This window comes from Lolium perenne, chromosome 1 (assembly GCF_019359855.2).
Source record: "Lolium perenne isolate Kyuss_39 chromosome 1, Kyuss_2.0, whole genome shotgun sequence".
Taxonomy (NCBI): domain Eukaryota; kingdom Viridiplantae; phylum Streptophyta; class Magnoliopsida; order Poales; family Poaceae; genus Lolium; species Lolium perenne.
The window spans coordinates 171,491,274-171,506,848 of record NC_067244.2 but is presented as its reverse complement, the minus strand read 5'-3'; the positions used below and the strand labels follow the sequence as shown (position 1 = coordinate 171,506,848).

The 15,575-nt window shown below is 46.6% G+C and overlaps 1 protein-coding gene across 1 annotated transcript; it reads right to left on the bottom strand.

Annotated features, from left to right (window-relative positions):
• Positions 1–2,772: 2,772 nt before the first annotated feature.
• Positions 2,773–4,908, bottom strand: LOC127312678 (uncharacterized). Its single transcript, XM_051343218.2, has 4 exons — positions 4,370–4,908; positions 4,145–4,283; positions 3,404–3,489; positions 2,773–3,150 (listed from the first exon to the last, which is right to left on the bottom strand). The coding sequence occupies exons 1-4, from the start codon at positions 4,628–4,630 to the stop codon at positions 2,995–2,997; spliced, it is 642 nt and encodes a 213-aa protein (XP_051199178.1). The 5' UTR covers positions 4,631–4,908; the 3' UTR covers positions 2,773–2,994.
• Between the last annotated feature and the right edge of the window lie 10,667 nt (positions 4,909–15,575).

Sequence of the window (15,575 nt, the reverse complement as noted above, 5' to 3'; positions counted from 1 at the left end):
GTCCCGTCGTAGCCGTCACCGCTAGGACTTTGCTCGGCGTGACCCTCAGCTACGGCGGGAGAGGGGGAGGAGAACGAGGAGTGGGTCGAGTGGCGGTGACGCCTTGGTCACCTAACCCTAGGTGACTTGGATATATGACAACCACTAAGTGTGCATTATGCTTTAGCATTAACATCCACGAATCCACTGGCCCACTATACATGACATTGTCCTGACTCGCAAGAAACAAAATGACACTGTCCCGTTATTCAGAGAAGCATGCATCGAGGAAGTGAGCAAGGGAAAGAGGATGCACTCAACCAAGATCACATGGAATCTACTCCGTTCGTTGGTGACTAGCGGATTAGGTTTCCCCTCAACGGAAGCTAGCGATATTCCAAGGTTAACACCGGCACGTGGAGGTGGTTCAAAGGTACACGTGAACAACAAGAAGAAACTAACACAAGGATGGATTCATTCAGATTAACAAAAGTGCCACCCAATACAGATTTCTAAGCGTTCTGCACAATAAAAGATGATCATCGAGGCAGGTTGTCATTTCAGCCCTGAGCCCTTGCAGACTAATCTCTCGTTTAATACTTCTGCTAATCCTGTACAAAAAATATATTTCTGCTCATCAATCCATCAGTATTTCCTTGGATCGGTTACGTACAAATAGGATTGATCCAAAACCTAGCGTACTAGTACAATTTGTAATCAAATCATCAGAGTTTCCTTGGATCTTGGGACCGATCGCGAGAATCCTTTACTGGGTGATTGTAGAAACGAACTGTTTCCATCAGCATGCCATACACCACTTCTAAGAGCATGTCTAACAGATCCCTTAAAAGAGTCAAACCCGTATAATAACCGTCGATATACGGGGTAGGGTTCTACCCGGCCGTCTAGCAGACCCCGTAAAACAGGCCCCCGCGTCGATTTTTTACAGTTTCGGTTAAGGGGTGGCTTTTGGCCCCTTACTTCTACGGGGCGGAAGGCTGAATACAGGGTCAACCCCTCACTCATGGCGGGCTGAAATTTCAGCACATAGCAACTGCTTTCTGCGCATAATCTCGTCGGAATCCGGCCAAATTCCGGCAAGCTGGGGCCGAGGGTGGCGGCACGGGGCTAGGGACGGCGGCGCGCGAGCCCAGAGGCGGCAACAATGGCGAGGCGGCGCGTGGGCAGCGGGCGGCGAGCGTGGCCATGGCGGGCGTCCGGAGCGGGAGCGGCGCGGCTGGTGTGGCTCTGCCGGAGCGGGCGCGGCTTGCCGTGGCTCGCGCGGCCGTGGCGGCGGCGGCCCGAGCGGCGCGCTGGCCGTCGGCGGGCGGGGCGGCCGTGGGCGGCGACGGCCGGCGGCAGCGCGCTACGACGGGCACTTGGCCGGGACGAGCGGGCGAGGGGCTAGAGGAGGAAGAAGGAGAGGATGAAGAAGAGGAAAAAAATTTAATTTGGCATATTTGGGAATATTCCCTTTTACAGTTTAGGCATACGGGGTCTGCTAGCTCGGACGAGTTTTCGACCGACGAAAAGTGAATACAGGGCTCTCTACTCGCGTTTCAAGAGGCGAAAAAATACGGGGCATGTTAGACATGCTCTAAGATGCCCCCGGAGGCATGACATGTGTTACATTTTGAAACGGAGGTAATACTCCTTCCGTTCACAATTACCCTGCGTTATAGTGTTATTCAAAGTCAAAATTTGTAAAATTTAACTAAAAATATAGGAAAAAATATTTATATCTAAAATATAAAATTGGTACTAGTATTAGAATCATCTTAAAATATATACTATATAAATTTACAACCATGGATGTTGATATTTTTTATCAAAATCTTTGGTGCTTTAACTGATACCAAAACACAGTGTAAATAAAAATGGAGGGAGTAGATGTTAATGACACATACGCCATAGAAAATTTATGTAACGCTTACTTGATTTGCTTCGCCACCGTATCTTACTTCTCACACGAAGGGCAGCATGAGCAAAACCGCAAATATTAATACTTCCTTGTTTCAAATTAGTTGTCTAGATTCGTATATATCTACACACTAAAACGCATTTAGATAATATGAATCTAGACAAATCTGAGATAACTAATTTGGTTGGGACAGAGGGAGTAGAACTACATTCCCCTGTGAAGCAGCAGCATCAAAACTGGCCAAATAACCCATGAAAATTACAGCCAATACGTAGAACTGAAATAGAGGAAGCATCCCTTGAACAACCGAAACATAACAGTAAATCCTAGCAAAGCTCAGATGTAAACAGAACAGTGTGGTAAGATGATAAGTGTACTTCTACATTCAGGCTTTGCTCACTCAAAAGTCAAAAGTACCAAATTATATCAAATTTCAGGAATAAAGACATCATCGTTAACAGAGTAGCTGGTCCTACTGGCAAGAAAAAAAAATCCAAATATTTCAGTGTCTCGGAAAGATTGGTACTCCATGACTAGGGAGTACTACGTCAACTGCGGACTGCACAAGTCTATTATACGCAAAACTGCAAGCCATTGTTAACTGAAGTGACCAACTACTCTCATCATTTTATCGCCATCCATCAGTTTGTCAGTTTGTTAGCAACTGGAGTGGCACTAAAATATATACAAACAAAGGCTTTGGCAATTGACGGTCATGATGCTTTTGGTTGAGGCCTATATCCATACGTTGTTTGAGAGACAGAGCACAACCAACAAAGTGCACACAAATTGGATGTGACACGGAGTTCAGAACTACCCCTGATCCTTAAACCTGGCAATTTCGATATTCATCACGCAAAAACGCTCAGATGTAGGCTGATTGAACATGAAGACATTAACCATCGTAAGTAACTACAAGCTTTGCAAATAGAATCTCCCATTTAGTACTCTTGGTTGAACAAGATGAACTGTATTTTTCCTTGAATAAATTACATACATCTGAACGATCCAAAACTTAACATGCTATACTTCGTAACACAAAGATCCCAACATCATCCTCACCGCATATGAAAGATCAAAACGCATCACAGTGTCTACTGAAGTTTCTTAGATCTTGGAACCGGAGACGACAAGTCTTTACTGGATGATCTTGGAACCGGAGACAACTCTTTACTGGATGATCTGATGATGAAAAGAACTGTTTCCATCAGCATGCCACCCACCACTCCTAAGATGCCTCCAGCAGCATTCTGAAAAATCATACCAGCGAATTACATATCGCTATATTGACAGGTTTAGACATGAGCAATAGCAAATTGATGTAAATCCAGGCATGCAGCCTTCCTGATCTGCTTCCCAATATTGTCTAGCAGGAAGGGTCAAATGAGGTACGAGTAAAACAACTACATTAAGAAAGAAAAGCTACTCTTGTTCAAAAACATATAACTACTCTCTATGATGACATGATGGAAGCACCACTAAGTAGCATTTGGATGGACTTACCATTACAGGACTGTTGCTGAACAGAGCTCTGAAAGCTGCCATTCCGACCAAATAACCAGTGAACATTATAACTACAACATGTAGACCTGCAATAGAGAAATTATCCGATGAACCAGTGGAACATAACACCTGCTCCTAGCAGTTTAAGCGCAGAAGTGAACAGAATAGTATGCAAAGAGGATAGGTATACTTGTAACTACTCTCTCTGGCTCTAAATACTTGTCGTATGTTCAATGAATCTACACATATCCAGACATTGTTCACTCAAATTAAGTCAATTTTAATCCTAAAGTTGCAGACTGCATACAGTTTATCAGCCAACAGTTTGTCACGGGCATTTACTCTAATCACTACAGTTGGTCATTTGCGTGGCAACAAGCACCTACAGCTGAAATCTGTAGGCTTTATCAACTATACTTGTGTGCGCATTTTTCAAGCATGCTTTTGGAGTTTTGGTTAACATTAGTAACTAATCTAAGCTTAAATCCAACATGGGGAAAGCTAGTTTCTGTAGCCGACTGACTACAAATCAAAACTTTCAATTTGCAACACTCCAATTCTGAAAGTACAATCATTGCATCCAGCAATCAAGCTTATTAGATGAGAGCTGAGTGTTGTTTCCTAGCTAACAATGCACTTCCACTTTAGGAGGCAGATGAAATCCCTTGTTTGTTTTTACGAGATCTTCGGATGATTGCAGGGACGAATTAGCTACAAGAGCAGGAAAGTGATGGTTGGTACCGAATCCAAGCTGATCCTTGTAGGAGGAGAAGGGTTCGGTGGTGTCCTCCTTGGGCGCGACGTCCTTGACGAGCTCCGCGTACTCCCTCCTCTCCTGCATCTCCCGGAGCTTCTCCAGCCTCGCCTTGAGCTCATCGCTCTGCACGATCGCAGCAAAATCAGAAGCCCGTCTTTGGCCACACCGCACCAACTGGGACCACGAGCGCTTCCGTGGCTGTGACTCACCTTCTCGCGGGGCTTGGGGCTGGACAGCACGAACTGGGCGCCCTGCAGGAGCTGTCTGAGAGGCGGGCGGCCAGGGGAGGAGTCGGCGCACCAGATGGCGCGGATGGAGCGGTAGGGGACGGCCGGCGCCGAGGAGAGGGCGGAGGCGAGGTCCCGGAGGTCGGCGGCTAGGTCGGGGGACGCGGCGGCGGAGGAGAGGAAGGAGCGGATGGGGTCGGTCGCGGTGACGACCAGGCCCGGCGTGGCGGTGCCGGTGGACATGGCTGCTGCTGCTTCAGATTTGGGCTGCGACCATGCGGCGGCGGACAGGGGTGATGGCGACCGTGGGATCTGCGGGGCGGCGGCTGCGATGGCGCGAGACGGGCGAGGGGGCACGCCGGCGGCGACTAATTGCGATTTGACAGTTGATGAAAGCGTGGCAGGGTCGGGCAGGAGGAAGAGGAGGCCACGGCTAACGGGTTCACGGGCACAACTGGCTCCACGACGTGTACGCCAGATCTGTCATTGCCCGTCTCCACCAGCTTTTCACTTGAAAAAACCACATCTGCGCGAGTTGTGCCCGTTAAAACGAAGAAAACCGAAACGTACTCAAGACCGAGCACAAGTGCACAAGGATATTTGTTTGAGTGGCGGTGAGGCTGCCGGCACCGGAGGGGAAGCACCTCCACTTCCAGTTCCAGGGCCGTACGATGACCAGCTAGCTCCAGGGGATCGATGCGGTGGTTGTCGCTTCAGTTGGAGCATGTTTCAGTTCTCAGGGGGACACGACAAATCATTGTCCATTCAGAAGTACGTATTGCATAGAAATAAGCAGGATTTGGTTTTAAAAAACAATCAGGAATTGTAGACACAAAAAATTGAATGAAAACACGTTGTACGGCCTTATGTTTGTTTTCCCCAAAATTCATAGGAAACAGCCCATACTGTAGGAATTTCATCAAATAAAACGAAAGGCTTACCAAAGGATTTACAGAACGTGGAAATAAGAAAATATATGAGTATTGAGTAAGATGCCATGCCATAGTGAACCATATAGCATTTGAACACATATGAACTTATAATACATGTATGTTTGGTTGCGTTGCATGAAATTAAAACTAAGGTTTATTTTCTTTGTCCATATGCCAATAAACGGCTATTGTCATAGAAAAAGTAAAACTTCGATGGGGTCTAAGGGAAACTTTTTGCATGAAAGAAATCGCATGGTTTCAAATCCTATAAACCAAACAAGCTGTGTAGAAAAAGAAAGTGAGGAATGATATCCTCCAAAATTCCTTTTTTTTTACCAGAACAATCCAAGATTCACATCCCATGGTCTCAAACAGTACGACACTCATGTGTTTTCCCTTTGCTCTAAAAGACACTTCATACTGACCCATTTCTTTCGCTATCACTTAAGGAGCTCTTAATTAATTTAACACAAGTTGAAGGTGATATGGGTTGACGGCACTTAAGAACTTCCTTAGCCAAGGTATATTTAGATAAACACAATGGAGATTTCCTTTACACACATATATGACGTCAATTCATCATTTATACAAACAAAAAAAAACTAAATGCAAGAGAGGATTGGTAAAAAAAAGTGGCTATATAAATTCCATCCAATTGCAGCTATAATTTGATTTTTGATCTTTCGACAACATTGCATAAAATGGAAAATGAAGAGACGATGTTGACTTTGGGTTCAATCGTGGTGTACGTCTCAATGGCCCTCATTCGGGTCGTCCTTCCGCCAGCCATGGTCAGGGGACAACATTACTCATGTTGTCTTGCCTAAACCTTCATGTTTCTTCAAAGTACTAGCTATGATGAAATGTCAAGTATCAACTTCAGTGTGGAGTGGAGAGCCTTGCAAAACCATCCCTTGTTACTGCGACACGACAAGGTGGGAAGACCTTGTTTCTCGATCTATCGTCATAGTTTTGTATTTGTTTTTGATATATTTTTTAGATTCTTCTCCACATATCGCCTTGTGTTGGTGCGAAAATGTGGTGATCGTCATAGTCGTGCTTTATTCTCCCTGCCAGCATAGTTGGGGCTTACTCCATCGTCGATGGCATGATAGCAAAACTAGTGGCTCACGGGTATGGGATCTGAGTGACATGAGCTCTTGGGATTTCTTTTCTCGGAGTTTTGCAATCCGAGCTTTGTCACCGACAAGGTGGAAAAGTATGATATTTGATGGAAGATGATGGGTGACTTCCCTCTAGGTGATGAAACAATTGATCCAATGCAATGGATGTTATCTTTCATTCTCTTTGCAATTATCTCTCTCTGAGTTCTAATGATGTTGTGGGTATTTGAAAGGACAAGATGTCACGTGACCTTGGGGGGGGGGGGGGGGCGGTGAATAGGAATTTTTAAAACTACTACGGATTTGGCTGATAAGAATGCAAAATTAAATTAACATTTAATTTACAAGCACAAAACCTAAATAAGCTAGGCTTAACTAAGTGCAACAACAACAACTCAAGCTAAGCAAGGTAGACATAATATATATGTAACACTAGTGATAGCAAGATATACGTACTTCAATCACGGTGACTATCACAAGGAAAATAAACTCGGGTGTAGAGATAACCGAGACACGCGAAGACGAAGATGTATTCACATGTCCCCTCACACGAAATGAGGTACGTCACATTGGAGATGCAGACTACCACGAAAGTCTCTCGCATGCCATGCAGGCTCACCTTCTTCTCCAAGCCAATACCGCAAAGGACAAAGACCTTTTTCTTATGGCTAGCTTTTCCTCCACTTCGAAGATGCAAGCTCCACAACCACTTCACAAGATCCACGAAGGAGAAGCCCGTGCCTCTTCACAATCTCCCACAAAGAGATCACCGGAGGACCAACCGCGAAGCTAACTAGGACGTCACCCTCCAAGAGTAACAAGCTCACGATCTTTTCGCTCGAATTAATCGTAATGAAAAGCTCAACACTATACAAGAATTGAAAGCAAGAAAACTAAATGATCAAATCCTTCACACTCAAATCCCTCCAAAGTAATAAGTGTTAGGGAGAAATTAGAGAGGAAGAACAAATGTGGAAATCAAAAATGACCCAAAGATCCTCCTTGAAATAGGATTTCGCCCCGCTATATTAATATAACAACCAACCGATACAACAGGCACGCTGGGACCGCAGCACAACCAAGTCCAAAGGAACAAAAAAGAAAGAAAAGAGAAAACAATGCTGACGCTGGCAGCTCGACAAAAACGAAGATGACTCGCAACCGCTGCGCCCTCCGAGTAGTTCCACCAGACACCCAGCCTACCGAAGCCCACGTATCAAACAACACCTTCAACAAGGAAAGCGACGACGACGCCGCTGCTGCCCGAACGAGTCCTAGGGTTTCCCCCGATACGTGGAAGGGATCGGGGAGGAGGTACACCCGACGCCTTTCAAGAAGGCAGGGTGACACCCGCAGGCGTCTCCGTGTCGGTATCGGGCACGCCGACAAGGATTTCTCCCGCCCACCAAACCCACAACCCCGAAAGCTTCGATGTGCTCCACCTAACTTCCGCCCACCAGCACACGCCACCGCGGTCTTGAAGCCATCAACGACGTCTCGCTGTGGTCACCGGAGCAGGGCCTGGACGTAGAGAATAGCAGTAGCCGGGCCGGGGGTCGCAGCACCTCAGTCGCGCGAGAGGGAACTACCTCCACCGCCTTCGCGGTAGCCGACCGGACATGGCAGCGAGGTCAAACCAGGCCCAGCTGGCCCGGCTGGGCCCAAAAAGGCCCGTAAAGTCCCCACTGCCGAGCTGCAGAAGGCCGGCCAGAGCACCGCCGACACCCAGCCACCGCCATTGCGACTTCTCCGCCTCCAGGGAGCTCCGCCGGCGAGCCAGACGCGGCAGCCCGCCCAACCCCTCCGGGCCCCGCCTGGGCCCAGATCTGGGCGTAGCAGGCCCTGCATCCCGGCTGCCGGCCTCGCTCCGCCACAAAGGGCCGCGCCGCCGCTCCTCCTCCCACCCGACGAACGGAAACCACGCCGCCGCGCCGGACCACCGCCCGCCGAAGAACACCGCCGCCGTCCCGAGGCTCCCGCGCCCCCGTCGTAGCCACGGGTAGAGTCCGGCCCGCCACCGCCGACACCGCACGGGCAAGGCCTGGCAGCGCACGCCGACGGCGGCGGCAGGGGAGAGGAGGGGAGGGGGAGCTAGCCGCAGAGGTGGAGATGCGCGCCCGGCCGCCGCAGGGGGGCGGCGCGGGACGCGAGAGGGGAGGGGGTCTCTCTGTAAACTAAGTCAAAAAAAAAATGTCCCAAAGATCACAAAGGTAACACCACCTTTTAAGAAGAAAAAAGACCCCCTCCCCCTTTAACCCTCCTCGCGTGAATACTCCTTTTGATTACCGCGTAAGGCAATGATAAACCCTATTTGTATTAGCAAGGGATTAAATTTATGCATTACTATCCGTATTAGCTAGGGACCAAATAAACAGAGAAACTCCTATCTTGGCTATGCGTGATGGTGGGGATAATATGATAAGATCATTAGTAGGGAGAAGACGTGGCCTCAAACATGTGTGAATAATGAAACCAAACAACTAGTTGGATCCCCTAAAAAAACTATAGTTAGTTCGCTTAAGTCATTTTGAGGGGAGGAATTTTGGCCCCAGCGATGCAATCTAAGAGCATCTCCGGTCGTGTCATCTAAATCGTTTTCCAAACGGCGCCGGATTGAGCGTTTGAGGGATGTCGTTCCCCAGGCGCGTCCCCCAAACGTCGCCCCCAAACTTTTTTAAGGGTATTTGAAAATACAACCATTTATTAAATATATCATACAAATAAATATGTTTGCGGAGATTCAAGTTAAAATACAACAAACAATAAAACAACTAAACAAATATAATAAATAGGACTAGATCAAGGTACCGCGGTATTTGCTGATAATCCTTTGATCCTCCACAAATGCTCAACGAGATCAGCTTGAAGTTGATCATGAACATTGCTGTCACGGATCTCTACATGCATGGCGAGGAAATCAGCGAAATATGCAGGCAACTCGTGATCAACCTCCACAAGAGGGCCCTAACACTCATAGGGACCAACATGTGTCCTGGCATGATTCCTGCGGCCATCCTCGATGATCATGTTGTGCATGATCACACAAGGCTGCATCACGTCCCACATTTGGTCGTGAGACCAGCTTAGAGCAGGGTACCAGACAATTGCAAATTGAGCTTTAAGCACTGATGTCTATGGGAGCTTCTATTCTTGTAGACAGTGTTGGGCCTCCAAGAGCAGAGGTTTGTAGAACAGCAGCAAGTTTCCCTTAAGTGGATCACCCAAGGTTTATCGAACTCAGGAAGGAAGAGGTCAAAGATATCCCTCTCATGCAACCCTGCAACCACAAAGCAAGAAGTCTCTTGTGTCCCCAACACACCTAATAGGTGCACTAGTTCGGCGAAGAGATAGTGAAATACAGGTGGTATGAATAAGTATGAGCAGTAGCAACAGCACCAGAAAAGTGCTTTGCTGTCCAGGACTGGCGTGTGGTTGATGGTGGTAATATTGCGGACAGTACAAATGCAGTAGAACAGTAAACAAGCATCGATGATTACAGTATTTAGGAACAAGGCCTAGGGATCATACTTTCACTAGTGGACACTCTCAACATTGATCACATAACAGAATAAATAGATAAATGCTAGACTCTACACCCTCTTGTTGGATGATGAACACCACTAACTGTGTAGGAATACACGAACCCTCAATGCCGGAGTTAACAAGCTCCACAATATTCGATATTCATATTTAAATAACCTTAGAGTGCATGACAGATCAACATAACCAAACCAAGTACTAACATAGCATGCACACTGTCACCTTCACGCTACGAAAGGAGGCATAGATCACATCAATACCATCATAGCAATAGTTAACTTCATAATCTACAAGAGATCACAATCATAGCCTACGCCAAGTACTACACGATGCACACACTGTCACCATTACACCGTGCAGGAGGAATAAACTACTTTAATAACATCACTAGAGTAGCACACAGATAAATTGTGATACAAAACACATTGCAATCATAAAGAGATATAAATAAGCACCTCACTATGCCATTCATAACAGTGAATAAGTATTCTGTGAAATATAGCCTAAGAGACCCACACGGTGCACACACTGTCACCTTTACACACGTGGGACAAGGAGTCTCCGGAGATCACATAAGTAAAATCCACTTGACTAGCATAATGGCATCTAGATTACAAGCATCATCATATGAATCTCAATCATGTAAGGCAGCTCATGAGATTATTGTATTGAAGTACATAGGAAGAGAGATTAACCACATAGCTACCGGTACAGCCCCGAGCCTCGATGGAGAACTACTCCCTCCTCATGGGAGACAGCAGCGGTGATGAAGATGGCGGTGGTGTCGATGGAGAAGCCTTCCGGGGGCACTTCCCCGTCCCGGCGGCGTGCCGGGACAGAGAGTCATGTCCCCCAGATCTTGGCTTCGCGATGGCGGCAGCTCTGGATGGTTTCTCGTACCGTGGCTTTTCCGTCTCGAAGATTTAGGTCAGGGACCTTTATATAGGCGAAGAGGCGGAGTCGGAGGAGCGACGAGGCGATGCCACAATAGGGGGGCGTGGCCCAGGCCCTGGCCGCGCCACCCTGTCATCTGGGGCCCCTGTGGGCCCCCTCTGGCGGCTCTCGGGTGTTCTGGATGCTTCCGGGGATTCTATGATGCTGGGCGTTGATTTCGTCCGATTCCGAGAATATTTCCTTACTAGGATTTCTGAAACCAAAAACAGCAGAAAACAGCAACTGGCCCTTCGGCATCTCGTCAATAGGTTAGTTCCGGAAAACGCATAAAAACAACATAAAGTATGCATAAAACATGTAGATATCATCAATAATGTGGCATGGAACATAAGAAATTATCGATACGTCGGAGACGTATCAAGCACACCAAATGCCAGCTCGACATCCTTCCTGCAAGCCTCATGTCGCGCAGCAAAGTGGAAATTCTTCTGACCTGATGGAGCCGAGATTGTTTTGACAAAAGTGGCCCATTTTGGATATATACCATCGGCTAGATAATACCCTTTGGTATATTGGTGGCCATTGATCTCATAGTTGCATGGTGGAGCATGCCCTTTCACTAGTCTGTTGAACACCGGAGACTGCCGCAACACGTTGATGTCATTGTGTGATCCCGCCATGCCAAAAAAAGAATTCCAAACCACATGTTATAATCTGCCACAGCTTCAAGCACCACACTGCAATATCCATGACGTCTTTTGTATATACATTGCCAAGCAAGCTGGCAGTTCTTCCATGACCAGTGCATCAATCGATGCTACCAAGCATTCCAGGAAATCCTCTGGCAGCATTTTGTGCCATGATCCTTGCAGTCTCTTCCTAAGTTGGCCCTCTCTTGTAGTATTTGCCAAACTTTCCCACCACAGCTCGGCAAAACTTGTACATACACTCACTGGCAGTAGACTCACTCATGCGAAGGTAGTCGTCATGTGTATCGGTAGGTGCTCCGTATGCAAGCATCCTCATGGCAACGGTGCACTTCTGAATCGATGAGAACCTGACAACGCCTATATCGTCGTGCTAGAGCTTGAAGTAGGGGTCGAACTCTCGAATGCCATGGAGGATATTCATGAACAAACCCTTGCTCATCCTATACCGGCGCTGAAAATTGTCGGTCTGTGTTGCGTCATCTATGAAGTAGTTGTTGTGTAGCATGGTATGCCCCTCCATCCTCTGTCGGGGCTTCGACTTTTTTCTCCCCGGCCTTGATCCTCCGCGGCGCGGCCTCTTCCTCTTCTCCGCCTCGGCGTCAAGCATGTCCTGGAGGGACGCGATGATCAGCAAATGATCCCGGAGGTCGTTGTTGAAGGTTTACTCATCCTCCAGCAGTAGGGCAAGCATCTTGTCCTCGCTATCCATGTCTGAAGCAAAATCAATTGTTAAAATTGCGCCGCGGCAGACGAGGCAATGAACAGCGGCCAATCATGCCTACCTGGCAAGTCGTCGAGCACCTTGTGTGCGTGGAGGTGGGGCGAATTTGACGCCACGTTCTGGGACGTGCTAGCGAAGCGGCGGCGAAACGTCCGGCGAGAGTGCCAGCCGGGCGACGGTGCCGACTCTCAGAAGAGATTAGCCGTCGAAACGTCGGCAAATCCAGCAGCAGTGGAGGGATGGGAGGCGCAGTGTGGTGACCCAGCATACCACTGCATGGTGTAGTATGCCAGTCTGATATAACACCAATGAAACACCGTTCCACTAGTATTATATCGCTCAGAGTGGTACAACAGACACATATGTGGGTCCAAGGCATGTCTATAGAATTACAATATTGACTCTGTTACATAAGATCATCACAGCCTCCTACTTTACAATGAGGTAAAATTGCAAATAAACTCCAGGAGAACGACTCGTAGTCTAGTCTTATCACAAACTCTATTTGTAGAGTATTTAACTAGCTATAAAGGCTATGAATAGATTCTAGCTAAATATGAGCTAGTTTAGGAAACCAGTTCCTTTCTATTGCTAAGCTAGGTTTTATCCTTGTTGGATGTGGTGTTTGACTCTTCTGACAGGTTCTGTCCCTTGAAATAGTTGTTGAGTCCTCGGTCTTCGAGTTGCACTGTAAATTCTCCTTCGATGCTGATACGTCTCCGACGTATCGATAATTTCTTATGTTCCATGCCACATTATTGATGATACCTACATGTTTTATGCATACTTTATGTCATATTTATGCATTTTCCGGCACTAACCTATTAACGAGATGCCGAAGAGCAAGTTGCTGTTTTCTGCTGTTTTCGGTTTCAGAAATCCTAGTAAGGAAATATTCTCGGAATTGGACGAAATCAACGCCCAGGGGCCTATTTTCACACGAAGCTTCCAGAAGACCGGAGGACTAACGAAGTGGGGCCACGAGGTGGCCAGATGCTAGGGCGGCGCGGCCCAGCCCTTGGCCGCGACGGCCTAGCGTGTGGGCCCCTCGTGACTCTCCCGACTCTGCCCTTCCGCCTACAAATACCCTTCGTCGCGAAACCCCCAGTACCGAGAGCCACGATACGGAAAACCTTCCAGAGACACCGCCGCCGCCAATCCCATCTCGGGGGATTCAGGAGATCGCCTCCGGCACCCTGCCGGAGAGGGGAATCATCTCCCGGAGGACTCTTCACCGCCATGGTCGCCTCCGGAGTGATGAGTGAGTAGTTCACCCCTAGACTATGGGTCCATAGCAGTAGCTAGATGGTTGCCTTCTCCTCATTGTGCTTCATTGTCGGGTCTTGTGAGCTGCCTAACATGATCAAGATCATCTATCTGTAATGCTATATGTAGCGTTTGTTGGGATCCGATGGATAGAGAATACTATGTTATGTTGATTATCAATTTATTACCTATGTGTTGTTTATGATCTTGCATGCTCTCCGTTGTTAGTAGAGGCCCTGGCCAAGTTTTTGCTAGTAACTCCAAGAGGGAGTATTTATGCTCGATAGTGGGTTCATGCCTCCATTAAATCTGGGACAGTGACAGAAAGTTCTAAGGTTGTGGATGTGCTGTTGCCACTAGGGATAAAACATTGATGCTATGTCCGAGGATGTAGTTATTGATTACATTACGCACCATACTTAATGCAATTGTCTATTGTTTGCAACTTAATACTGGAAGGGGTTCGGATGATAACCTGAAGGTGGACTTTTTAGGCATAGATGCATGCTGGATAGCGGTCTATGTACTTTGTCGTAATGCCCAATTAAATCTCACTATACTCATCATATCATGTATGTGCATGGTCATGCCCTCTTTATTTGTCAATTGCCCAACTGTAATTTGTTCACCCAACATGCTATTTATCTTATGGGAGAGACACCTATAGTGAACTGTGGACCCCGGTCCATTCTTTTACATCGAATACAATCTACTGCAATACTTGTTTTACTGTTTTCTGCAAACAATCATCATCCACACTATACATCTAATCCTTTGTTACAGCAAGCCGGTGAGATTGACAACCTCGCTGTTTCGTTGGGGCAAAGTAATTTGGTTGTGTTGTGCAGGTTCCACGTTGGCGCCGGAATCCCTGGTGTTGCGCCGCACTACATCTCGCTGCCATCAACCTTCAACGTGCTTCTTGGCTCCTACTGGTTCGATAAACCTTGGTTTCTTACTGAGGGAAAACTTGCCGTTGTACGCATCACACCTTCCTCTTGGGGTTCCCAACGGACGCGTGCTGTACGCGTATCAAGCAGATTTTCTGGCGCCGTTGCCGGGGAGATCAAGACACGCTGCAAGGGGAGTCTCCACATCCCAATCTCTTTACTTTGTTTTTGTCTTGCTTTATTTTATTTACTACTTTGTTTGCTGCATTATATTAAAATACAAAAAAAAATAGTTGCTAGCTTTACTTTATTTACTGTCTTGTTTGCATTCTCCATATTAAAACACAAAAAAATTAGTTACTTGCATTTACTTTATCTAGTTTGCTTTATTTACTGTTGCTAAAATGGGTACTCCTGAAAATACTAAGTTGTGTGACTTCACAACCACAAATAATAATGATTTCTTATGCACACCTATTGCTCCACCTGCTACTACAACAGAATTCTTTGAAATTAAACCTGCTTTACTAAATCTTGTTATGCGAGAGCAATTTTCTGGTGTTAGTTCTGATGATGCTGCTGCCCATCTCAATAATTTTGTTGAATTGTGTGAAATGCAAAAGTATAAAGATGTAGATGATGACATTATAAAATTAAAATTGTTCCCTTTCTCATTAAGAGGAAGAGCTAAAGATTGGTTGCTATCTCTGCCTAAGAATAGTATTGATTCATGGACTAAATGCAAGGATGCTTTTATTGGTAGATATTATCCCCCTGCTAAAATTATATCTTTGAGGAGTAGCATAATGAATTTTAAACAATTGGATAATGAGCATGTTGCACAAGCATGGGAAAGAATGAAATCTTTGGTTAAAAATTGCCCAACCCATGGACTGACTACTTGGATGATCATCCAAACCTTTTATGCAGGACTGAACTTTTCTTCACGGAACCTATTGGATTCAGCTGCTGGAGGTACCTTTATGTCCATTACTCTTGTAGAAGCAACAAAGTTTCTTAATAATATGATGATTAATTACTCCGAATGGCACACGGAAAGAGCTCCACAAGGTAAGAAGGTAAATTCTGTCGAAGAAACCTCTTCCTTGAG

Excerpts from the sequence above, each read along its gene's own strand:
- LOC127312678 (XM_051343218.2), bottom strand. The coding sequence starts at position 4,630 with ATGTCCACCGGCACCGCCACGCCGGGCCTGGTCGTCACCGCGACCGAC. Across the intron at positions 3,490-4,144 it reads CAAGGATCAGCTTGGATTCG|GTCTACATGTTGTAGTTATA; the intron begins GTACCAACCATC and ends TCTCTATTGCAG. Across the intron at positions 3,151-3,403 it reads TCAGCAACAGTCCTGTAATG|AATGCTGCTGGAGGCATCTT; the intron begins GTAAGTCCATCC and ends ATGATTTTTCAG.